The 27599-nt window shown below is 34.0% G+C and overlaps 1 protein-coding gene and 1 long non-coding RNA gene across 2 annotated transcripts; both read right to left on the bottom strand.

Moving 5' to 3' along the window:
- Window positions 1–67: 67 nt before the first annotated feature.
- LOC143056213 (uncharacterized) lies at window positions 68–16663 on the bottom strand. The gene is made up of 4 exons (XR_012972254.1): window positions 16557–16663; window positions 7721–7869; window positions 6777–7096; window positions 68–153 (listed from the first exon to the last, which is right to left on the bottom strand). It is a non-coding gene; the product is annotated as an uncharacterized LOC143056213 (long non-coding RNA).
- LOC143056212 (uncharacterized) lies at window positions 8118–10113 on the bottom strand. The gene is made up of 3 exons (XM_076229294.1): window positions 9662–10113; window positions 9174–9395; window positions 8118–8887 (listed from the first exon to the last, which is right to left on the bottom strand). Exons 1-3 carry the CDS (start codon window positions 9864–9866, stop codon window positions 8217–8219), a joined length of 1098 nt encoding a protein of 365 aa, XP_076085409.1. The 5' UTR covers window positions 9867–10113; the 3' UTR covers window positions 8118–8216.
- Window positions 16664–27599: the final 10936 nt, after the last annotated feature.

The raw sequence follows: 27599 nt of genomic DNA, 5'->3' as shown, positions 1-27599 counted from the left end.
TATAATAAGTATAATGATGCATGCCCATTGTACAATGTACAAGAAAATGTTCAATATGTCTTCATACAATAGATGAATAATGTTTGTAGGATTTTTTTCCACAGCTTTTGAGGAATTTCTTTGCATAGTTGAACCATCCTGTATACAGGGTGTCTATAATGTATAAAGTGTTCATTGCATTTGTTAGTATTACTTAACATTGCATAATGTATACTGAATATGAAAATGTATCCTGAAATTGGGTGTCTTATCATACATTAACAGCCCAACAGATATCGCTAGACTGTATGTGCCGGACTATTTTTGTGTATTGCTGTTGACGAGTGTTGTATAAACTTTCGTGTTCTCAGAATGTGTATAGCAATTGCATTCCAATGACGTTTTGCTCGGTCTGTTAATGTTCCAGACTCTAAACTCCGATCCGCAACCCACTTTCTGCTCGTAGACAAACATGAACAGCAGTTTTAACTCATTTTTACTACGGCACCAGTTTTCAAGTTCAAAATTTGGAAGTGTAAATCATAAAATCAACCATGCAACAATGTTAATAATCAGTGAATGCACGGACAGTTGGAAATTCTGAAGCGTAACACAAATCAAAGACTTTTGTCTAAATCTGACAATGTTTTGTTATTTGGTTAAACTGTTGAAATCAGTTGTTATGTTATAATAAATAGGCATAAGCTTTGAGCGATGTATTATTGTTGACCATGCAAGATTCTTTTCGGCGTACCGGTCATCAGCTGATATGTGTGATTTTTTTTAACACGGGCCTCAAAGGATTTTAAATCGAAATAAAAAGCCTCGTAGAAATACAGCTGATATTTAAGGACACTTAACAGTAATTGTCCATTTAAATACTCGATATGTTTCAGTCAATAGGCAGGATTGAACATGTTTAAACATATAACGAATGGGTTAACACTATGAACTACCAGTGTTGATGAAATCTTCCTTGTTTTCTACTTAATGCATACCAAAAAAATATAGAAACATTAAGATATCTTGAACGTATTTACACATCAGCCGATAAAAAACGGACCCGTTAATATCACAGTTAATTTTCCGTTATTTCAGAAAGCCCCCAGTAGTCCGGCGGCTACAAGCATATTTCAGACGAATTGTGCACATCCTGCTACAAGCATCACATTTGGCATAGACCTTCCTCAACTTTTACTCATTTATTTCAGATAGGGAGGCATTTGAAAAAAATGTCTCACTTCCGGAAAAATTCAAAATGGCGGACGTCATACTTGAATCAGCCTAATATCGAAGGCTAGTATTTGAAAAGGTGTTATTATCATGCTACTAGCATAATAGTTGATACAAACCTTTGTTATGTAATACTTTTTGATATATTTTATAGATTAGATGTCTTCAAAAACCATACTTCCGGTTAAAATCCAACATGGCGGACATTGTGCTTAAATAAGCTTATTTTTTAGGGAGGGTAATTGAAATGTGTTTTAACGTATTGCTACTATCATTACATTGGGCAGGAATCTTTCTTTGGTGCTTCTGATGGATACAATGTATAAGACATATGTCTTAAAAACCCTAACTTCCGGTTATATCCAAAATGGCGGACAAAGAAATATCAATTTATTATTCAAATTTTCAACTTTTTTTAAAATGTATAGGAAATGATTTTTTTTTGTGCTGGTCATTTAACTTTTGGCTTTAAGTTATCCCCAAAACCTTATTCTATCATGTTGTAAATGTTTGAATATAAATTTGACACTTCCGGTAAAAATATGAAGTAAATTTCAAAGATGAGTCCTCAATCCATTTCTTCGATGTAGAGTTTTGGATAGATTGATTAAAACAAAATAAAATCACTATAGTACTAAAACATATTTAAAATTACTACAATTTTCGGCCAAAAATACCGATCACTACGACATGCACACAAGGCAGTGCACGGGAGACCCGATTTTTCACATTAAAAATTACCGCGGCATCCTTTCTTATATCCACAATATCCACAATATACAAGCTTCTGACAAAATGTTGAGGCCTCAAAAAGAGTGGGTAGCATTAGAGCCAATCCCAAGCTCGTCTCCCTAAACACCTACCTAAGTATATTTATTGCATGATTTACATGCTGGAAAAGACTAGACCAAGTTGAGGGAATAGCCTCAAAAAGCCTTCCCTTTTGCGCAAATAGTTATTTTCTTGCTTCGTTAACCATGTTATACCCGTCTGTTAAGTTTGTGCGATCTTACAGTAAAACCCCGGTGATTTAGTCTGATCAATCATCATTCTTTATATTAAAGTCACATCTTCAAATGCAATCAATGTCTCCCACATAGTCTTTTTTATTCCCTTTCAAGCAAAGAGAGAACCATACAAAACAGGTAAAGGCATGGATAACAATAAGTGTGTCAGTTCACTCATTGCCTAGTGCATTTGAAAGGCCATTGATAGATATTAATCCAAAGTCTTTTGCCCTCCCAAACACAATCAATAGTTCGTCTACCCCTATGTCACGAAATAGCGAAACAGTAGTGACAGCATCATCATTAACGACTGTTCGAATCATGACTCTTTTAAGTTCATGTTTCACTGCATCAGACACATGCACCAAGATTCTAGTGTCTGCCTCTAAATGTGGACTTGGTGCTAAACTTGAAATACATCACGTGGTGGACAAGATAGAATATCCTGACCATTTGCATCAAAGACTCCATCCACTCGTATTACAGTTTCAAGGTATTTTATTAAGGTAAGGACATAATACCCAATCAGCATACTCGTTAGGCCGCAATTCACAATCGGAGAGCTGATTTCCCACATTTACAAAGACTGTGGTATTGTTTCTCTCATCCATAATTCCAAAAACACATATTTTCTTGCTTTGTTAACCCAATCTGATAAGTTTACAACAAAACCACGTATCGTTTTCAATGACATTAAATTTATCAAATGCATATGGTAATGTTGGCTGGTCAATAATCATTCTAAATGCTAAAGTCACATCTTCAAACGCCATTAATGTCACCAACGCAGTTCCTTTTCCAGCAAATTGTTATCTTTTAATGCCTAGTGCATTTGAAAGGTCATGGATAGATATATATCTTAAGCTTTTTCCCCTTCCAAATGCAAACCAAAGTTTGTCTGCCCCTCTGTCATGGAATAGGGAAACAGCAATGACATCAGTATCGACTGTTCGAGTCATGACTCAGTTAAGTCTGTGTTTCACTGCATCAGACACATCGATCTTGATTCTAGTGTCAGTCTTTTCGTGTAAACATGGTGCTAAACTTGAAACATCATCAAGTGGTGGATAACACTGAACATCCTGAGCATTTGTTGCTACAACTACCTTGTAATCAAAATTGTATTGAGCAAGCTGCTGTGAATGAAAACTTAAAAGTTCTTTCTTATTGTCGTCATCTCTCAGAAAAGTTTGCCAATTTTGAGGATGTTTTTAACCCTGGATTCGTCTGTGTATTTCCTTTCCTCTAAATGTTGCTCTTGCTTCTTTTAGCAGCTTTTAAACTATCAGTATTGTCTATGTTCGCATCCGACATTACATCCACTGTTGTTACAGTTTCAAGGTGTTTCCTAACGAGTATGATGATTGGGTATTATGTCCTTACCTTAATAAAATACCTTGAAACTGTAACAAGAGTGGATGAAGTCTTTGATGAGTATGGTAGTTCAAGCAACAAATGCTCAGGATGTCCTATCTTATCCACCACGTGATGTATAGCAAGTGTAGCACCATGTTAACATAAAGAGACATACACTAAAATCATGGTGCATGTGTCTGATGCAGTAAAACACGAACTTAAACGAGTCATGATTAATAGTCACTGATGATGCTGTCAATGCTGTGTTTGGGGAGGGAAAAATCTTTGGATTCATATCAATCAATGGCCTTTCAAATGCACTAGGCAATGAGTGATCACACACACTTATTTCTGACCCATACCTTTACCGGTTGTGATACGGTTCTCTCTTTGCTTGAAAAGGGAAAAAAAGACTGCGTGGGAGACATTGATGGTATTTGATGATGTGACTTTAACATAAAGAATGATGATTGATCAGCCTAAATCACCAGGGTTTTACTGTAAGATCGCACAAATTTATTAGTTTATTAGAGAAAACTCAGCCGCAGAAGACTGCGTAACAGGAGCATATTTATATACACAATATTAATTACAACATAGTTCATTATACAAACAGAATACATTTTTAAATTATACATCTTCAGAAATAAGTTTGTGTTTATTACAGTTTTAAATTAGACAAGCATCTTTTCTACCTTTTGAATAAAAATTGACAGCTTAGACAGCACATTACTATTACTATATTTAAGCATGCCAAGTACTTTTTTTCATTTGGATACTTTAAATAATATGGAGGTATGAACTTCCCCCTTAAATCCTTAACTTCACAGTTGGTACATTTACATATATAGTGGTATACATCTCCAAGACCAGCTTTACAGAGTGGACAAATCCTATCATTTCGTGGTACATTTCTCCATCTTCCTGTTTCGATGGGAAACTTTGTATTACATACCCTTAATTTACATATGTTTACTCTATGCCCCCGTCTTAATTTTAACAGATATGTTTCCAAGCAAAACTCTTCTTTAAAGTGTAGATAAAACTCCCCCCTTGATGAATTGTTTATATCTGAGAACCATTTTTGAATAAACTGGTCCTGGAGACGCTGCCTTACATTAATTTTAATATAATTATAATCAACTTGCTCCGGAAAATTATATAGTTCACAAAAGCCACAATCATTGAACACAGATTTTACATAGTTAAACCACTTAAAATTACTACCTTCATGCTCATGCATGTACCAAAGTAACTTATAAAGTTTACCCGATGGTTTTTTATCATTTGTTACTAGCTTGTGCCAAAAACATACCATTTTTAACTTGATCTGCAGTTGGAGCTAACATGATTAACGAAGCAAGAAAATCATTTTTTGCACAAAACGGAAGGCTATTTATAAGTGAGGCTATTCCCACAACTTGGTCTACTCTTTTCAAGCATGTAAAACGTGCAATATACTAATGCAGGTGTTTAGTGAGACGAGCTTGGGATTGGCTCTTATGCTACCCAGTCCAGGAACTAACGGATTGCTAAGGGACAAAGAGGGTCCCTTTTAAAAAAAACACTCTTTCTGAGGCCTCATCATTTTGTCAGAAGCTTGTACATTGTGGATGTAAGAAAGGATGCCGCGGTCATTTTTAATGTGGAAAATCGGGCTTCCCGTGCACTGCCTTGTGTGCATGTGGTGGTGACTGTGAATAAACATGTATTCTTGACCAAATAGTAGTAATTTTAAAAATGTTTTAGTACTAAAGTGATTTTATTTTGTTTTAATCAATCTACCCAAAACTCTACATCGAAGAAATGGATTGAGGACTCATCTTTGAAATTTACGTCATATTTTTACCGGAAGTGTCAACTTTATATTCAAACATTTACAACATGATAGAATAAGTGGTTTTGGGGATAACTTAAAGCCAAAAGTTTAATGACCAGCACAAAAAAAAAATCATTTTCTTTACATTTTAAAAAAAAGTTGAAAATTTGAATAATAAATTGATATTTCTTTGTCCACCATTTTTGATATTACCGGAGGTAAGGGTTTTTAAGACATATGTATTCATCAGAAGCACCAAAGAAAGGTTCTTGCACAATGTAATGATAGTAGCAATACGTTAAAACACATTTCAATTACCCTCCCTAAAAAATAAGCTTATTTTAGTACAATGTCCGCCATGTTGGATTTTAACCGGAAGTAAGGTTTCTGAAGACATCTTATCTATTAAATTTATCCAAACGTAGTAAAAAACAAAGGTTTGTACCAAATATTATGATAGTAGCATGATAATAACACATTTTTACACTCTAGCCTTCGATATTGGGCTGATTTAAGTATGACGTCCGCCATTTTGGATTTTACCGGAAGTGAGACATTTTTTTCAAATGCCTCCCTATCTGAAATAAAAGAGTTATAGTTGAGGAAGGTCTATGCCAAATTTCATGCTTGTAGCAGGATGTGCACAATTTTTCACAAAGCCGCCGTACTACAGTATTTAACGTACATTGTAAACGGACACCTGACATCAGTAGATGATTTATGGGTTTCCTAACGAGTGAGAATTGGATATGGCTTTATAATTACATTAGATGTATGTTTCATCATAATACGTTATTCTGATTGGCTAACTAGCAATCTCGTGATATTCCTTAATCAATTGCATACCACAATGCAACTTTTCATTCATGATTGCACGAGGTCCCACAATAAAGTGCTCAGGTAAATGAAATAAAAACTTGATAAAAGGAGTGTTTTCATGATCTTATAGCTAAAAATGTAACTATAAGTATTGAATGCTTTTTTTTTTTTGTAACTTTATAGGGTTGTAAAAGCGTTGACCGTGCTTCATACAAAATGTACTTCGGTCAACGCTTTTACACCCAAATAAATATAAACTCAAATTATTTAATGGAGTAAAATATAAAAATCTTAGTTTTGCAAAACGGTTAAATCTTGTGATTAAATTTTGTCAGTATCCGTATACAATCCAATCTAATGTGACAAAATTTTCTGGTTTTTTTTTCAGAGATTTATAATAAAATCTTAGTTTTTGCCTCTAAAAACTTACTTCTGGTCACGAAATCTTGTTTACATGACCTGTAAAAACACGACGACAAGTTACATACATATTTTCTCTTTGCTATAATTGTATAATGTACGTGCGTGAATGCCTTTCACGAAACTGTATATCTTTTCCTTACCATGTAAAACCCTTCCAACAAAGTAATCATTCCAACTATAGTCTTCAGGAACTCCCATCATTCCCAATAAAAAATGTAAAGAGAAACATGTCTGTTCTTTGGATTTGGGTTGACAAACACTATTTTCCTTCCATTTTCTACGTGTGTCGTGGGTTGGAAGCTGAATGGAAGATTAGTATGAAGTATTCTGGGCTCCGATAGACTTTCCAGAGAATCAAAGTCAGCCATCATATCCATGTGTGTAGTGAACAGTGACTGCGGACAATACTCTGTTGTCTGTCGTGTTAACATGTAAATAATCTCATGCAACCAGTGGGTGCCTGCAAATATTATTTAACGTTAAATTAGAATATAATGTTACCGGTATAGGAAAAGGGCCGAACTGGCTACGTTTCAAATGATAAAAATGTATTTTCTATAACGATATACATGCAAACAGACTCGTTTTCTGTTTTTTCGGGTTTTTTTTTTTTGTATATCCTTCATAAGGTACGCTTATATTAAAAGCCAATTTAATACAAAGATGAGATGTGGGGTAAATAAAACAGCAAGACGCACATCGGGTGTGTACGGAATTGTACACCTATGTTGAGAATTTCTACTCTCCTATTACACCAAGACAACGAAGTAGTTACTTATCAAGTGTTCCCTTTTTCATTTTTATACCGGGTTGTAAAATTGAAAAATGCTTACGATATTGTTGTGGGGAATTTGGCATGTTTTTTTAAAAAAAAAAAATTAAATTTGGTTAAATTCTTTTTATTTTTTGATTTTGCCAAAATTATATTATTTTTCTAACTTCTAGGCAGGATTTGCAAATTCCAGTATTAGGAAAAGTTGGCAAAATTGTGTCCCTGGGTGTGCATAGCTTATTTAATTCCATGTTTTGTGTTGTACGATCCCTTATTAACCTTATACATTGTGTTGTTTATAACAATTGTTACCTGATTTTGGTGAAGTACACAACATTATATCGCTGTTCCATGAATCAAATTATTTCAGTAGCTGTAGGTGTTTTCCTGGATTTTCCTCGTTACAGGGCCATGGAGCAAGAGTAAAGTCCTTATATTTGACGAGGGGGAAGACTTTCAACCTAAAATGTACAATATGTATAGATTATTACATGGCATTTTTCATATCATACCCTTTATCGGCCCTAGGTCATGATATCAGCCAAAGAGCCGTAGGCTCGAGGGATGATATCATGACAGAGGGCCGATAAAGGGTATGATATGAAAAATGACATGTAATTATCTTTTTATCATATACTTCAACAGAAGAAATACAGACAAACACCATTAAAATTTTGTTTTTCTTTGATAATTTATAATTAACCAAATACAAATTTCTGAACTTTAATTGTTGTTATTAAATGATATAACAAGCATCAGGGTGACATAAATGTATGAAAACAATTACATGACTTGTATATTAATGTTCTTAGTTGGAAAAATTAATTGTCACATTTCCCGTAATAGTTGCCCCTGCAAACATATGCATTGCTTTTCCTTTGTGATTTTCATGTACTATTTCTGGCATTTCATTTATTCCTGTAGTTGTTGTTGCTGAAACTGGTTTAGAATTAGATTCAAAATTTGAAATGTCTTTCAATACAAAAGAAAGTTCGGCTTCTTGGGAAGCAGACAAAAGTTCTGCATCATCATCTGATGGTATATCATTGTTGTTATCATCCAAAGGCCTTGGGTTTTTATCCGAAGTTATTTTCCCTGTACCAATTTTACTCAAGATATTAGACATTTCCTTCTGTTGTTCAATTGATGCTGAGCTATAGGAGTTTATGGATTGAACATTTTTATGTCCACTCAACTGCATTATGCGTGTATCTGGTATGTCCTCATGTACCAAGGCAGTGATAGTAGTTTTTCTGACACTATGATTAGTTTTTCTACCCTGAATACCACCGTCTTCACACATTTTTTTAACAAAAGAACTTAGAGTGTTCTTTCCTAAAGCTTGTCTTGAAAACCAGACCCCGTCATCCTTAATTTGCCTGGAAAACCCCAAATAAAAGGGACAATCATCTGCAACCATATCTTCTGGTCTTCTTCTAAGAAACTGTTTATATGTCTGTTTAGGACATCTAGGATTACCTGAAAGAAGATAAACCAGTTAAATATTGATTGTTTAAATGTCATTATTATACGCATGTTTACAATATAATATATATATACATGTGCATGTAGCTACACTTGTAATATATGATATCTGGCTGTTATTTTGTGATGGCAATATCTTGATATCTTGTTTTATACATATTTACACTACATGTTTACTATGTTTTGCGTTTTTTAATTTACTTTTTCTGTAATTCAATTAAAAAATGAAATAATTATTTTGAATCTTGTCCCCCCTATAAAATTTTTCCTGAAACATTACCTGTGTCAGCAAACATCTTGGCCTGAAAGGCACGTGTGTCCAAGTTAGCACCATTTCTTGTTTTGGTTATTCTCTCAGTATGTTCTAGATACTGCCCCCCGTCCGTAGTTGCCTTCATTTGGATGTCTCCCCATCTTAAAGTTGTGTGTTCTTCCCGGGAGCGTAAACCAAAATGTAGAGTGTTATCCATCCAAACAGTTCTTACTAGAGATTGAGGATTTCCTGCAAATAAATTTAAGGAATTTGTTTGAGTAAAAAATATTTGATTTAGACTTGTGTATACAATAAGGTTAAAATAATATACATTCTTATGACTGTACAAAATCAGGTGAAGATAATTCAAGGTATTGTCAAATTATTTTTGTAATTACATCATACCAATGTGTTTATTTTGTAGAGAAAATTGTGACCTCACAAAGAGCCAAATAACAAGACAAAGCTATTTAAAACACCAATAACAAAAAAATAATTATGCAAAGAATTGTTACCTGCACCAAGCAGCTCTTTTTCGTATAGTAAATTAACTTCCTCAGCTGTGAAGGGGTCTGCTTTCCTTTTTTTGGCTCCCATTCCCATGGATTTCAGCTGTTTCAGTTTGGCAGACATCACATCTCTAGAGTGGTGAAATTCTTTGTCAACCATTATATTTATTGCACATTTCTCTGTTAGATATCTTGATATGCTGCTCTGCATTGATCTGACAGATTGAGGTTCGTAGTTAAGACTCGTCGTCTTTTTTCACTGTCATGAAGAAACGAGCCAAACATTTATCAAGTTCCGTAACAGGAATTTCTTCCGCTAACCTCATCTCGTTATTGGATCTTAACCATCTGTTGAAAAGTCTCATGTCACTCGTAGTTTTTCTAACTGTATTATCGTTTTTCAACGATTGAACAAAAGCAGCAGTGTCCGTGTCGTCTGCCATGTTTACACACAACTTTCCGGAAATACCCGAAGTTCCATGTGATAAACCCCACGGACAATAACGGAAAGGCATGCGATAACATTCCGGAAGCAGTTAATAAAGGTGCCTTTATCAGCCCGCTAAGGAAATCTGTAGGAATCTGGTTAATAAACCTTGTAATCCTTTCATAGCCTTTTAATATTTTTAAATGTTATTGAACTGTAAAATTTAAGTATTATTTCATACAAGTATATGATAAGTACTGTTCCTACATCTTTTTTTTTATTACTACCTATAGCGTCAATGTTTTATAGGTAACTATATCATGTTTTGATATTGTAGGTATATTGTGTCATAGATCAAACTTATTCGTTCAGTGCACTCCGAGACTAATAGTAGTCTCAGTTCAGTTCCTGTTAAAATGTTAAAAATCTGCTGCATTTGTATACATCTGTCCTAAGTCAGGAGCCTGTTGTTCATTGGTTGTCGGTTGTTGGTTTGGCTCAAAAGTGTTTCTTGTATCTCGTTTTTTTATATATAGATTAAACCGTTAGTTTTTCTGTTTCAATTGTTTTATATTTTTCATTCAGGAGTCCCCTTTGGCTTTGCTGTTCGGTGTGAGGCTGAGGTCCGAGTTGAAGGCCGTTCGTTGACCTATAATGGTTTACATTTTATACATTGAGTCTTGAATTTGATGGAAAATTGTCTTATTGTTTTGCTTTTTAATTGTAGAATGAGGACAAAACGTGAAGTAGGTCAAAACGTCAAGTAGCGACGTACAACATTCTATGCATTGTGGCCTTTGTTAGTTTTGTATGATTTTTAATTTTAGTTTCTTGTGTATAATTCGGTGTTTCGTATGACGTCCATAATCACTAAACTAGTAACATATTTATTTAGGGGCCAGCTGAAGGACTCCTCCGGGTGCGGGAGTATCTCACTGCATTGAAGACCCATTGGTGGCCTTTGGCTGTTGTCTACTCTATGGTCGGGTTGTTGTCTCTTTGACACATTCCCCATTTCCATTCTCAATTTTATTGTGGAAGCCAAGTTTACTTCGTATGATGAGGTAATGACTGTTATGATAACGACATCTGGAGCACATGAGTTTACACGGAGTTTTTTTTTTGTGCGGCTCTTGCTGATCAATATTAAGTTAACTTTGAAGTGTTCTTCCACTGTTTATCTTTTGTTTGTTACTTATGGTGTTGGCTGTCTCTCTTCGATTTATGTTAGCTGTTTTAACTTCTTTGGTATCATCTTTTTATATACAAATGGCATAAAAGCTATTATAACACTTTAAAATATCAAACAAAAATCATTCTTTTTAGACCAGGTTGTACGGTTAGACAATATAAAAAGAAGATGTGGTATGATTGCCAATGAGACAACTCTCCACAAGTGACCAAAATGTCACAGAAATTAACAACTATAGGTCACCGTACGGCCTTCAACAATGAGCAAAGCCCATACCGCATAGTCAGCTATTGTAAAAAGGCCCCGAAGCGACAATGTAAAACAATTCAACGAGAAAACTAACGGCCTTATTTATTTTTAAAAAAGTTCACCTGGTCTGAAAGTTTATACTAAAGTAATCTGTACATGTACATTTATGTAATTAAAAATAAACAGTTGCAAATCTGCAATTATATAATAATAAGATTATAAAAAGATGTGACTACTTTTAGAACATACTTTAAAATGAAAGTGGTTGTGGTTTTGATAGGTTCTTTTATGTTATTGGATTTTATTTTGTTGTGAAACAAATAGAAATATTTTAAATACATAACAAATAACTATAAACGATTGACTGGGATCGGTTTAAGAATGTAGCCGTGTAATAGAGGTCGGTCATTTAATGATGTATCGACAGTATCATGTTATACGTTAACGTATACGCATCTGCAGATATACAAAAAAATAAAAAACAGTATGTGATGACGAGCTTTGATTTTGTTATACTTTTTATCATGTAGATGGGCAACTCATTAACTTCTAATGGTAGTATTTAATGATCTTTCTTTTATTTGTATAGCTGATTTAATTGTTGGAAAAGGTGAGCAGGGGCATAACTAGGTATGCATTCGACTGTAGGCACAAATCGGCAGGTGGTCTTGGGGCCACTCAAGGCCCCCAGCAGGTCCAGGGCAGAGCCCTGGTAGGGGTTCAGGCCCCCGACGGAAAATGGATTTCAGCGTTTTGGCTGCAAAATTTTATGCCAAAAATATTAAATTTTCTGGTTATTTAATCATGATGATTATAATATACATGATGAAAAGTTCGAAGAATTATGAATAATTTACCCTAACATCTGAATGGTGAATTAAATAACGCGCAGTACAATTGGAAAATCAAATATTAAAAAAATATTTACAATATGTACTGCCCAGCATAGATCCGTGTATCCCTTTAATTAAGTAGAACACCCGGTTTGGTATTTTCAAATCTATTCCGTTATGATCGATATATACGTTTAACTTAATTGATAGAACATATTGACGATCCTTCACTAAAAAAAATAGGCACGTGCACGTAAACACTAATATTACTACATAATAACACTATAAAGACATCAATCATCGATCTTTTGATTCACCCTAGCCACACAAACACATACACACATAGTCGATGCCTAATGCAAAAGTTCTGTTCTGTTCATACTAACGTAACAAAATTAAAAAAAAAATCGTATTTCTATATATCCCGCTCTGGAAGCTAGTTGATAGATTGATTTTTAAACATCCATTGTCAAATATTTATATAAGTTTAGAAAAAAAAAATTGATTATATACAATAGACACAACAGGGAGCTTGGTCCTGTAATAGGCGTTGTACAGGACGAAGGTGTGGAAATTTGAAAATGCCATGAATTGGAAAATAAGGAATTATTGGATAGGAGCAAAAACTTTGCCTTTCAGTAGACCATCTACGAACTCCTCAAAGAGTGGCATTCTCTCTACAACTAGGCATAAGATTAAATGTCCCCATTTTGACCAGTCGTGAATACGTATTTATACATCCTGCACTGCCAAAACGGACGACTAACATTGGCAAGTCGGGTGAAGACAAAGTGGAAAGCTTAGGTTGAAAACTAGCAACAACTAATTAAAAACTCATGTGTCTAAGTTGAGGTTCATTCAAGTTTTTGTTGATAGAATTGAAATGATATGGACCAAAGTTCTAGTTTATAGTTTATATATATGGTACACACATAAAACATTATTCAATTCTATCCAATATTCCATTCACTAAGGACGAGTGAATCTACATATAACGTTGTTTATTATTTTTTTTAATGAAAAAAAAAATATTTGTGAAAAAAATATGTGTAGGCACGTGCCTAAAGTGCCTAACGGCAGCTACGACCCTGGGTGGTGTTTGCTTCAATTTCATATGATATAAATGTCGGATTCAAAAACTGTTTTAATATTTGTCTGCAGATGGGTATACGTCAACGTATATGCGCACGATGTATGTACTACTTAGCGTTTCACGACGTTCCTCAAAATAAGGCGATTTCGATGATTTCAAAGAAAGTTTCAGGCGTTCAAGCATATTATTGATGAGGTCAATTTACTGCTGTGAATTTGGTAACCGATTTCGGTATGTCTGAACAAAATACATAGTTTTACAAATAAAACTCAAAGTGGTCGTATAAATATTATTTAATGGATAGTCTTTTACAGGAGTTGCCAGTCTCTTCAGGCCATGATTGATAATTTTCCTGTCGGCAACAGTTCGCATTAATGAAACCGATATATTTTTAATTTCCAAATTTACACAGATTTATTTTTAATATAAATTAGATTAAGAATTCATATTCTCCTATTTTTTTTTATACTTATACATTTGTACATACTCCCTTTGTTGCATTTCTTCCCGTTTCCGTTTCCTTTCTATATTTTATCATTTCCCGATGCTTTCTTTGTCCCAAAATATTTAGAAGGTTAAACACTAGAGATTCATGTTTTAAATTTTCTCATTTCCATATTTTTGTGGCATATCCTTTGTTTGTTATAATTGCCAGCAATGGGTTTTCTCTATTTTATATTATTAACAAAACAATAAACAATTACTTTTGACGATTTAAAACTTGCAAATAGACAATGTACCTTATGAATATAAAACAAATATGCTATAAAAAAAACCCTAAGATTCCGATATTTTTGTTTATATCCATCTCATATGGTCAACATTTGAATGTAAACTTAAACTATTCCTTTCTCATAAATTGGTTATATTGTAATTTAAACATGTATTTTCATTTTCATTCGAATTAGACTGGAAACAAATAATTACGATACAAAATTTAAAAAAAAGAGCATGCCAGCAAATACGTTTTGCAAACGTTGGGACAACCCGGCTATACTTTTTGAAACGATCTACAAACCTTGTTGATTAACGAAAAAATATTATATTGTTGAAAAAGAAAATTTGAAAAAACCTATACCACCAAGTTTTAGTTTCTATGATCTAACTATGCTTATTTGATAGACAGCTGATTAAAACCCCAATTTTAAGGAAAATACAGCGGTTTTTACGTTGGGACAAGATGGCTATACTTTTTGAAGTCATTGCAAAAGAAACTATACGTATGGTTTCCGGCAAAAAAATATGATAAACCAGGTGAAAAGTGAAAGAACTTTCAAAATATAAAAAATATTTTTACTCTCATCTTTTTCACGGTATTAATGCGCCAACCCGAAATATTTTCACACAAATAACATTTTCCGGATTATGGTTTCAGTGATAATGTTTTTGTTTTGCTTTAAAACGCGAATAACTATAACAATATAAGTTTTACGATGATCTGAGGAAAAAGATATTGTAGGAAAGAAACGGAACTCTGATCTTTTGCACAAAAAATGAAACGTTGGACATGACGTTTTTACGTAAAAATGGGATAATAAAGTATAAATAATTCCTGGTATTTTAAATGTCGGTTCCTTATTTTCTTTCAGTTCAAGTCTAATGGAATGAATTCAATCAGAAATGACAAAATTTTTATCTAACTGACCGATTTACGTATTTATTTTAATGCTAATTAAGCAAAATGGAATTGCTACCAACATCGTGCGCAACGTCACATACTATCACGTATTTATATTTTTTCAAAATGTCCGTTTAACAAAAGCAAAAACTTAATGCAAGATTTTATTTTCCTCTGAAGGATTCACTTTTCGTTCTTGGTGACTTTTAAAGGTTGCAATACGGTTTTTATAGTTGCTATAAAACCGTACCATGACTTGTACGTTATTGTTGATTACATCCTAAATAAACAAAAGTAGATGGGATATGATTGCAAATGGATAATTTCCACCCGAGACCAACATGAAATATATAGCGGCGTTTTGCATTTGCGCCGATCTGCATTTCATTTGAGTCATATAAGAAGATGTGGTATGAGTGCCAATGAGACAACTCTCCATCCTAGTAATGTAATTTTCATTTATCATTAAAGATCTCTTCCGTTAGCCAGTTGTACATATGTTATGAATTGTCAATTATAACATGTATATAACTGTTGTCTCCTGCTTAAAATCAACAAGTAAAAACCTATGATAAAAGCACTTAGTTTGTTTATACTAAAATGACGAATTAAAAATATATGTAGAGCATTCAAATCCATAAAAACGGAATACATTCAAATCATAAATCTGTTCTTTTCGAGTATGTTTAGGCAATACATCTAATATATTCCTTTCTTATGATTTCGTCTCTTCTATATTTGGCGTAATTGTCGATAACGAATGCCATCTGTCTGGCACACATTGTCTGGTGGGGGCATTTCTAGAGTTCGCATTTTCTCACAAGGAAGCTATTAAACCAAGAGTTCAAAATGGAGAAGTTGAATTCATCCCTTCGTTTATTTTATGGACGCCAGCGTAGCGGAGCGTCAGACAATGTCAAACGTGAAGCAGTCATCGATTTCATTTAGGGAAAGGAATGGTAACCAGAAACATTGGGATAGCCATTTACCAATTGCAATGTCACTTGATTTGTCTTTTAATATACTATGTGCTCAGCCAATGTAAAAGTATGAAGTTACCTGTAAATCCAATTAGGAAAAAGTATAAAATCGGCGCAAATGAAAAAATGAAATCGGCGCAAATGAAAGAATGAAAAATTTCAAAATCGGCGCAAATGTCATACGCCAATATATAGAAGTTTACAGATTTTGGTCAACCTGCAACCTTCAATACTGAGCAAAATGCATAACGCATTGTAAGCTATAATAGGCCACGAAAGGACACATGTAAAACAATTCAAACCAGAAAACTAATGGCCTAATTTATGTAAACAATGAACATGATGAACGAAAAACAATTATGTAACATATTAACAAAGAGTTTAACGACAACCACTGAATTACACATGTTACAGTGTCTTAACTTGGAACAGGCACATACATAGACCATGTAGACGTCAAACTTGTGTGTTATATTGATGCCGAGTAAATGTAAATATGTTCATCTTACCTTGACATCTTTAGTGACTTATAAATACACAAATATGAATTTAGATAATTGGTTTTCCTGCAGTAAAATGTATTAAACTCATGTTCGTTCAAGCCTATCATTTACATGGTAGATGAAATACAACACAATAATTATAATGTAATCTTAGGTCATATGTTTATACACGGATCAATTTACATTACAGGTCGACTGCTATGTGTACATGAATAAATGAATCAACATTTTAGAGAATGCCATATAGCTTAACACACAGGAGTAGTAAAAAAAAGCAGATCTATAGAATAGAAAACGATCGAATTGATTTAAGAAACTTTGAATATCTTGGAGAGAAGGGGTTTAGAACTGTTCGGATGAATCCTTTCTATGTTTTTAATTTTAGTTTCTTGTGTACAATTTGGAAATTAGTATGGCGTTCATTATCACTGAACTAGTATATATTTGTTTAGGGGCCAGCTGAAGGACGCCTCCGGGTGCGGGAATTTCTCGCTACATTGAAGACCTGTTGATGACCTTCTGCTGTTTTTTCTATGGTCGGGTTGTTGTCTCTTTGGCACATTCCCCATTTCCATTCTCAATTTTATTTATACAGTATAAAACATTGATAAAACTTAGAAAGGAATCAGATGTTTAGTGGGTCAAACGTGAAGGTGAAAAAGTGTGTACCAGTGGAAACTCTAATACAGTAATACCCATGAATAAATCACTTTGGAGGAATACAACTCATGGCACGGCTACCATTGGGGTATAAAAGTAGGAACTATTCCTTGCTCTTTGTTTTTATTTTTATCTTTATTTTCATTGGTTTTCTAATTTCTAATAACATTTTTCTCTCGTAGTTAGTGCCTTTTTTTTTAAAGATACGTTTTTCTCGTAGCTAGTGGCCCTTTATTTACATAAAGACAACTTAATGATTTATTGTATAAATCAAAATATTTAAACAAATATCGAATTTTGTGTTTTTAGAATCAATTTAAAATTCAAATAATTTATGGGGAGATAACTCTTTTAGTAAAAATTATCTTCTGGACTTTTACTTGTAGCAATACAACAAGTTCTGTGGCACCTTATTTTCTTAAAACATATTTATTTTAAAAGTCTATCTCATAGATTTTTGTGTTTGCACACAAATGCGTTTTTCATGAACAATCTAACCAAATTTAGGCAATTTTCAACGACTCATAGCTTGAAAAAAAGCCCTGTGACCCATACTTTTTATTATATTTTTGAAAAGAGCATAGAAAGATCTTCATTTTGGCAAAATATAAGAAAATTATATCGCAAGAAATAGCTTCTGTACCTTTGATCTACCGTGATCAATTAGCTAGAGATTTTTAATGCATGCATTATTCGTGTTCAGCCATTAAACGGGAAAAATGTTAACATTGAAAGTAAGACAAAAGTGAACCAAAAATCATTCTTATTCAGGTTAAAACATGAACTACGTTATTATTTTTAACATATATCATGAAATCAAACAGACTTATAAAAATCCAATTGCACGAGGTCGCAATCTAATAATATATAGTTTTATGTTTATATCAGTGTATGTGCTCGTCGGCAGTATTCGGAGGTTATATCGAGAGTTAATTAGATCATGGAAGTATTATATTGACAGGAACTCTAACGAAAAATTAGCACATTCGCACCCCACTGATTTCTTTAGGAAAATAAAAGGTTCCGACTCAGTATGTCAAGTATGTGATAACTCCTTTGTGGGGTATCTGCGATGCCGCCCTCGCGTGTGTAGTTTACAGAAACTGATCTTATCACGTGATCTGTTATCGAGGGTCTAATCTACCTACCAATGTAAATAAACACGGAAACTCCCGTGGCTAATTGCGAATCGCTACATGAATAACGACACCTGTTTCTATTCAATAATTAAAGACTACAGCTGAAACAATCTTAAAAATCGGTCCATATTTAACAGAATGACAAAAGAAAAATAACTGTATTTGGAAAGAAGTTAAGATTATTTTTAGTTTTGTCTAATATGTTTTTATCACTAGAACTAGGAAATCGGGAAATATCGGATTATGCAAATTACATGACTCTGAAGTAGAGTGTTTGCAGAAAATAATTTGATGTCCGTGTAGTGTGCCTGATGGCGCCTGATAACTTAAATTTTAAGTTAAAGATTGTAAATTTTAATCGAGTGTAACACAAATATTAATAGTTTTCTCGATCGTAAAATGTAACTTAACATATTTATAGAAATTGTTTTAAGCACTAAGAGGTGGATAATTATATGCCCGTGATTGTCTCTCCATATAGTATGTATCAAGTTAAAACACAGATTACATGTACACCTTCTTTTTTTTTTAAATTCAACCTGGTCCGAGATTGCTCTGGCGTCTGACGGATTTGTTTTGGGAAATTTATAAAATTTTCTTTTTGTTGAAATGAATGAAACATTTGACACCGGACTTTCAGTAAACAATTCAACAAGTGATTTGTTAGCAGTAAACCTCAATTATACATGCAGATTACAACTATTTGTTTCCTTACACAAGACATTTATTATAATTCAATATTATATAAAAATTAGAAGATATGATTGCCAATAAGACTACTCTCCACCAGAGATCAAATGAAACCGAAGTTTTCAACTATAGTCACCTTACAGCCTTAAACATATTTTAGCAAATCCATTTCATATATGAAAAAAATTCTATTGGCCTGATTATGCACAAAACAAATAACAGAGAAACAAATAAGCGAATATAAAGAATAAATAGATATTTGCGATTGAAAATGATGTCCATGCAAACGATTATGTTTTTTTTTCAGTTTTTTTTTTTTTTTTGGGGGGGGGGGGGGGGTCATATGGCATCTGTTTGATAGTTTATTAACATAGAAAACCTAAAAACTATAAATTGTCAACTGCCAAATATTGGCATGGTCGTTAAATGTCATATCCTTGATATTTATGTATACATCCGGTTACCTCGGTAAATTCCGTAATTACGAGTATCCCGAAAACGTCGTTGAACCCATGCATCGATACAACTAATTGAAAGATGTCAAATTAATTAACAGATACTTAACGATTTTGCGGCATCGCACTATAAACGTTTGAAGTCGGTTTGTTGGAGTTCCTGTCAATATAATACTTCCATGATTAGATGATGTCTAGACTAAAATACACAAGACAGTCTGATATATATTATCGAGTACACGCTATGTCAACTGTTTCGTTCCGACTGATTATAATTTTGATATACCCTTTAGTATGTTATAAATCAAATGTGAATTTGAGTCAAATCGCTGAACATGAATTTGACAGGTAGTACCCCTTTTATGTGATTTATCAGCATAATGACGACTTTTTTTTTATTATCGAAGGCAATAATTTATACAATACAAAATTATGAATTTCATTGGCGTTTAATAATCTCCACCAACGTATTTGAATACAACTTACAAATGTGTTAATATTACTACAAATTCAATACACATAGTTCTAAGTTCTCATTCTAATTTGTTGTAATGAAGTTAGTATAAAATTTATCAAAGAATAATGTTTTTAATTTTCCTTTTAACTTAGATTTATGAGGGTTGTCACTACACAACTAAGCATTTGATACGGGATATTCATCATTTCATATTTTAGACTCCATTTATGAAACTATATAGAGCAGTGAATTCAAGTTTTTTAAATTAATTTTATGTGTAGATTGAAATAATGTTCACTTAAAACGATAACTTAAAATTTCTTCAGATTTTATAAAGGATGTTTAGTTCAGTGTAAAAAGAAATTAAGGTAAAGTGTGTTTCTCTATTTTACAAACACTTTTTCATTTTATCTACAGAAAATTTAAAGACAGGTAATTAAAAGAACCATCTGAAAACAGTTATGAATATGTAAATGCTTGACTTACTTTCAACATAATGTTATTTTTACAGGCCTTCAAATTATGAAGTCAGAGAAGTTATGTACGACTGTATCGAGAAAATTATTTCTTCGTTTGAAATTTCATAAGTAAACTTTAATAAAGGGTGATGATCATTTGCTATTTTAAAAAACTCCTCAACCTCTTCTCGTGATGAATGAGCTATTATAAACGCATCATCTCTATACCTTCCGTAAAATAAGATCTTATTTTTATACTTTTATTTTTAATAATTTCATTGATAACTTCAAATGCTCTAATATCGCAAATATCTGGGCTGCATTTACTTCCCATACTAGTAGTTAGCGCCTATTTTCTGTACAAAGTATCGGTCATTAAATTCAAAATAATTGTTTTTCAAGATTAGATAATTCAAACTTTGTTAGATCTAGATAATTTTCAAGTTCATATCAAGCAGGTGTTGGTTCATAAAATTATTTCTGTCGGAACGGATACATTCCCCGACTTTCTGTATTGCCAAAATGAAAACGACACCTAAGTTTTCTGGCAAATTCATTGAAGTCTGCCATTACAGTTCTGCCTATATTACACTTCTTAGGCATATGTATAAATTTTAAATCCTTACCTAGAACTATGAATTGTCCGTCTGTCAATTGACAGTTGGCTAAGTTATATAAATATTGTTTAGCTTTATATACCTGTGCCTTTTTTGGTCTTATATTTCTAGAAACCCGATCGAGTTTTCTTATATCTTGTTTATCAGATTTTACTTTCTTTTTAAATCTGCGAGCCATTCTTCATATTGACGATTGCCAATCTGATATTTATAAATGCGATCACAATTATAACTTTAACGGCTAAAACAACCCACAATGGGAAAACCAGATGTCTGCAATCACAGACAAATGGAAACTGAATGCACACATTTTATCGTACATCTACTTAATGATAAATCATGATGTTGACCTCAGCTGACCCAATATGTCAGTGGTTGGAAAGTAAACATATGTTTTCAAATATATTGATACCTTAATTAACATGCATAACTCTAATTATCTGTAACGAGGAGTGGTAGAAATGCTAATAAAAACATTAAAATCCAATTAAGATGACAGATTTACATTTGTTTTATTAAAAAAGAAATAGAAAAATACAATGACAACATAAAAAATTTCCATAGTATTATAATTAATAATTATATGAATTGTCCCTGTATCTTTTCCTTTGGTCATGTGGCCCATTATGTTTTTCGGGTTGTTTGTAACGAATTGCTGCTTTGAATTCGGTTAGCTTACTGTCATTATGGTCCTTAAGTTCTTCTAATATTTTGTACATAATGGATCTTGCTGTACCTGCACTTTTACTTGTAATTCCAATTTTTTCTTTCGCCTCTCTTCTTATAGTTGTTATTGTTTACGAAATAACTACTACAATTTCACTAAAGAACAACAGTTAGGATTACGATCTTTGAAAAACATGCAGGATATTATTTTCTCTAAGAGCGACGAGGGAGGCGCAATTGTAATATCTAAAAAGACATACTACATTAAAGAAGGGTAAAGGCAGTTAAACTCTATCCATTACACAATATGCTTATATAAAATTTGATAGTTGATTTTGATATAAAATATCAAGTCAGTTGAACATAAGAGATCTACAGAGCTCATGTTTACGTTGTTGAATCATACATAGCATGTCCGATCGTAAATTTTCTGACTTATGCAAATAGAGTTAATATAGTTAATCATAGTATATATACAAGCAAATATAGTTATACAAGCAAAGCCGAGTTGATATTTAAAAAAAAAAAAAAAAAACCTTAACATATGATCTGTTAGTCTGTATAGGTTTCAGATAGCTCACTAAAGCTCGTGGACAGGGCAATTAGTTTACCAACAAGTCAACTTAGAGCAAATAAGGGAATTATGTATGGACGTCAAGTTGGTTACCTATTCCCTATTCCCTATTCGTTACCTATTCCCTATTCGTTACCTATTCGTTACCTATTCCCTATTCCCTATTCGTTACCTATTCGTTACCTATTCGTTACCTATTCCCTATTCGTTACCTATTCGTTACTTATTCCCTATCGTTACCTATTCGTTACTTATTCGATTTTTAATATCCTTCCCCCTTTTTGCTCAGTTCTTATTATTTTTATTATTCTTCTACTTCCTCTTCTTCCTCTTCTTCTTCCGCCACTTTAAAAATGAACTTGTCCGCATTTCTCCAAAACTACTTGTCAGATTTACTTAGGGTTTCATAAAATGTTAGACTAATATGTCTAGGTGAGCCATCAATCATTCATTTGTGCATTGGGGTCTATTAAGGGGTATTTTGGGGGGCAGAAAGAAGGGAGGGGTTTACTATAGAACCCTATGGGATTTTATTTTCTAAAATTTTCAAATGAATATAACTTGAAAACTGTAAGTGATAGACACATGCAGTTTTCAGAAATGATTAAAGGACAATAAAACAAATCACATGAAATATGGGGGAGTCCCGGGGGGTCATCCATACCCCCTTCAATTCGAGAATATGCTTTTAACTTGTAAACGGTCCAGATCCCCACCCCTAAACCATACATATTCTTGTATGGGACAATAAAACTAATCAAATGAAATTAAATAAAAGTTCCTGGGAGTCACCTCCACCCCGTTCAATTTGAGAATGTACTATTATCTTGTAAATGGTCCAGATTCCCACCCCTAAACCATATATATTCTTGTAGGGGACAATAAAACAACTGAAATGAAATAAAAGGAAAGTCCCTAGGGGGTCAGCCCACCCCCTCATGTTTGAAAACTTGTAAATGGTCAACATCCCCACCCCTAAACTATATATATTCTTGTAAGGGACAATAAAACTAATCAAATGAAATTAAATGGAAGTTCCTAGGGGTCACCCCCACCCCGTTCAATTTGAGAATGTACTATTATCTTGTAAATGGTCCAGATCCCCACCCCTAAACCATATATGTTCTTGTAGGGGACAATAAAACAAATAAAACGAGATGAAAGGGAAGTCCGGAGGGGGTTATCCCACCCCCTCTTGTTTGAAAACTTGTAAACGGTCAACATCCCCACCCCTAAACCATATATATTCTTGTAGGGGACAATAAAACAAATAAAATGAAATGTAGGTAAAGTCCCTGGGGGTCACCACCACCACCCCCTCTTGTTTGAATACTTGTAAATGGTGGAGATCCCCACCAGTAAGCCATATATATTCTTGTATGGGACAAAAAATCAAATCAAGTGAACATGGGACCATATGAATTGCGAGTTATGGGAGCTTTGTTTGGGAGACTTCGTAACAGCATCCTGTTACAATTACTTCTTGTTGTTTATACTCTTATATCTGGTAATAGTTCTAAATTTGTTGAAGGAAAATGATCTTTTTATGACCTATTTATATGTGTTTGTGCTCAACCGATCCTTTTACTTTATGTTCGATACTCATTTGTTCCTTATTTGATTTTTATACGTTCTACCTTTTAACTGCTTTATGTCCGTATGTTTGAAGATGGATCTTGGTTCGAAGGGATGAAATCACCGTGTTAGCGCTTGCATAAAAAAACAAGATGTGGTAATATTGCTAATGAGACAACAACCCACAATAGACCAAAATGACACAGAAACTATCAACTATAGGTCAATGTACGGCCTTCAACAATGAGCATAGCCCAAACCGTGTAGTCACCTATAAAAGGCCCAGATAAGACAATTTCAAACAATTCAAACAACAAAACTAACGGCCGTATTTCATATACAAAAAAAAAAACAACGGAAAACAAATATGTAACACAAAAACAAACGATAACTACTTAATTTCAGGCTCTTGTCTAGGAACAGGCACATACTAACATAATGTGGTGAGGTTAAACATGTTAGCAGGGTGTACATCGTTTCGGAGCATGCTATAACCTTGTTTAATTCGTTCCATCACTCGCTTATAATTCGCTTATAATACGTGTATCATACTTTGCACCTTTTAAAACATGATTTTCAATTGTTTTGTTGTCTCTGGTGGTAGATTTGGGTTCTTAGAGGTGATATAACTCTATAAGCGCATATGTTCCCGTTCCAGCGCTCGGTTAATACCCCGTTACCTATTCGTTACCTATTCACTTATTATACGTTTGTTGTACGTTGCACCTTTTAGAACAGGATTTTCACTTGTGTCCATGTCTCTGGTGGTAACAATGTGTAATTAGAGATGAAATGATCCTATTAGCGTGCATGTACCCGTTCCAGCGCTCGGTTAATACCCTGATACCTATTCGTTACTTATTCGCTTTTAATACGTTTGTTGTACGTTGCACCTTTAAGAAACGGATTTTCAATTGTGTTCATATCTCTTGTGGTAATAATGTGTTCTTATAGAAGAAATACCACTATTAGCGCATATTACCCGTTCCAGCGCTCGGATAATACCCTGTTACTTATTCGTTCCTTATTCGCTTTTAATGCGCAGGGTATACGTTGCACCTTGAAATAAATCGTTTTCTAATTGTATTCGTGTCTCTGGTGGTAACAATGTGTTCTTAGAGATGAAATGACCCTATTAGCGCGCATGTACTCGTTCCAGCGTTCGGTTAATACCCTGTTACCTATTCGTTACCTATTTACTTTTAATACATTTGTTGTACGTTGCACCTTTTAGAAAAGGATTTTCAATTGTGTTCATGTCTCTTGTGGTAACAATGTGTTCTTAATGATGAAATGACCCTATTAGCTCATATGTACCCGTCCCAGCGCTCGGTTAATACCCTGTTACCTATTCGCTTTAAATACGTTTGTTGTACGTTGCAAAAGGATTTTTAATTGTGTTCATGTCTCTGGTGGTAACAATGTGTTCTAGAAAAGGATTTTCAATTGTGTTCATGTCTCTGGTGGTAACAATGTGTTCTTAGAGATGAAATGACCCTATTAGCGCATATATACTCGTTCCAGCGCTCGGTTAATACCCTGTTACCTATTCGTTACCTATTTGTTACTTATTCGCTTTAAATACGTTTGTTGTACGTTGCACCTTTTAGAAAAGGATTCTCAATTGTGTCCATGTCTCTGGCTGTAACAATGTGTTCTTAGAGATGAAATGACCCTATTGACGCGCATGAAGCCGTTCCAGCGCTCGATTAATACCCTGTTACCTATTCGTTACCTATTCGTTACCTATTCGTTGCCTATTCACTTATAATACGTTCGTTGTACGTTGCACTTTTAACAAAATAATTTTCACTTGTGTTCATGTCTCTGGTGGTAACAATGTGTAATTAGAGATGAAATGAACCTATTAGCGAGCATGTACTCGTTCCAGCGCTCGGTTAATACCCTGTTACCTATTCGTTACCTATTCACTTATAATACGTTTGTTGTACGTTGCACCTTTTAGAAAAGGATTTTCAATTGTGTCCATGTCTCTGGTGGTAACAATGTGTTCTTAGAGATGAAATGACCCTATTAGCGCGGATGTACCCGTTCCAGTTCTCGGTTAATACCCTGTTACCTATTCGTTACCTATTCGTTACCTATTCACTTATAATACGTTTGTTGTACGTTGCACCTTTTAGAAAAGGATTTTCAATTGTGTTCATGTCTCTGGTGGTAACAATGTGTTCTAGAAAAGGATTTTCAATTGTGTTCATGTCTCTGGTGGTAACAATGTGTTCTTAGAGATGAAATGACCCTATTAGCGCATATATACTCGTTCCAGCGCTCGGTTAATACCCTGTTACCTATTCGTTACCTATTTGTTACTTATTCGCTTTAAATACGTTTGTTGTACGTTGCACCTTTTAGAAAAGGATTCTCAATTGTGTCCATGTCTCTGGCTGTAACAATGTGTTCTTAGAGATGAAATGACCCTATTGACGCGCATGTAGCCGTTCCAGCGCTCGGTTAATACCCTGTTACCTATTCGTTACCTATTCGTTACCTATTCACTTATAATACGTTCGTTGTACGTTGCACTTTTAACAAAATAATTTTCACTTGTGTTCATGTCTCTGGTGGTAACAATGTGTAATTAGAGATGAAATGAACCTATTAGCGAGCATGTACTCGTTCCAGCGCTCGGTTAATACCCTGTTACCTATTCGTTACCTATTCACTTATAATACGTTTGTTGTACGTTGCACCTTTTAGAAAAGGATTTTCAATTGTGTCCATGTCTCTGGTGGTAACAATGTGTTCTTAGAGATGAAATGACCCTATTAGCGCGGATGTACCCGTTCCAGTTCTCGGTTAATACCCTGTTACCTATTCGTTACCTATTCGTTACCTATTCACTTATAATACGTTTGTTGTACGTTGCACCTTTTAGAAAAGGATTTTCAATTGTGTTCATGTCTCTGGTGGTAACAATGTGTTCTTAGAGATGAAATATCCCTATAAGCGCATATGTACCCGTTCCAGCGCTCGGTTAATACCCTGTTACCTATTCGTTACCTATTCGTTACTTATTCGCTTTAAATACGTTTGTTGTACGTTGCACCTTTAACAAAAGGATTTTCACTTGTGTTCATGTCTCTGGTGGTAAGAATGTGTATTTAGAGATGAAATGACCCTATTAGCGCGCATGTACTCGTTCCAGCGCTCGGTTAATACCCTGTTACCTATTCGTTACCTATTTGTTACCTATTCACTTATAATACGTTTGTTGTACGTTGCACCTTTTAGAAAAGGATTTTCAATTGTGTTCATGTCTCTGGTGGTAACACTGTGTTCTTAGAGATGAAATGACCCTATTAGCGCGCATGTACCCGTTCCAGCGCTCGGTTAATACCCTGTTACCTATTCGTTACCTATTCACTTATAATACATTCGTTGTACGTTGCACCTTTTAGAAAAGGATTTTCAATTGTGTCCATGTCTCTGGTGGTAACAATGTGTAATTAGAGATGAAATGACCCTATTAGCGTACATGTACCCGTTCCAGCGCTCGGGTAATACCCTGTTACTTATTCGTTCCTTATTCGCCTTTAATGCGCGGGGTAAGTATATGTTGCACCTTGAAATAAATCGTTTTTTAATTGTGTTCATGTGTCTGGTGGTAACAATGTGTTCTTAGTCACGAAATGACCCTATTAGAGCGCATGTACCCGTTCCAGCGCTCGGTTAATACCCTGTTACCTATTCGTTACCTATTCGTTATCTATTCGTTACATATTCGCTTTAAATACGTT

The sequence above is a fragment of the Mytilus galloprovincialis genome, chromosome 13, assembly GCF_965363235.1.
Source record: "Mytilus galloprovincialis chromosome 13, xbMytGall1.hap1.1, whole genome shotgun sequence".
Taxonomy (NCBI): Eukaryota; Metazoa; Mollusca; class Bivalvia; order Mytilida; family Mytilidae; genus Mytilus; species Mytilus galloprovincialis.
The sequence above is the reverse complement of the archived record's forward strand: the minus strand, read 5'-3'. Positions and strand labels throughout refer to the sequence as shown.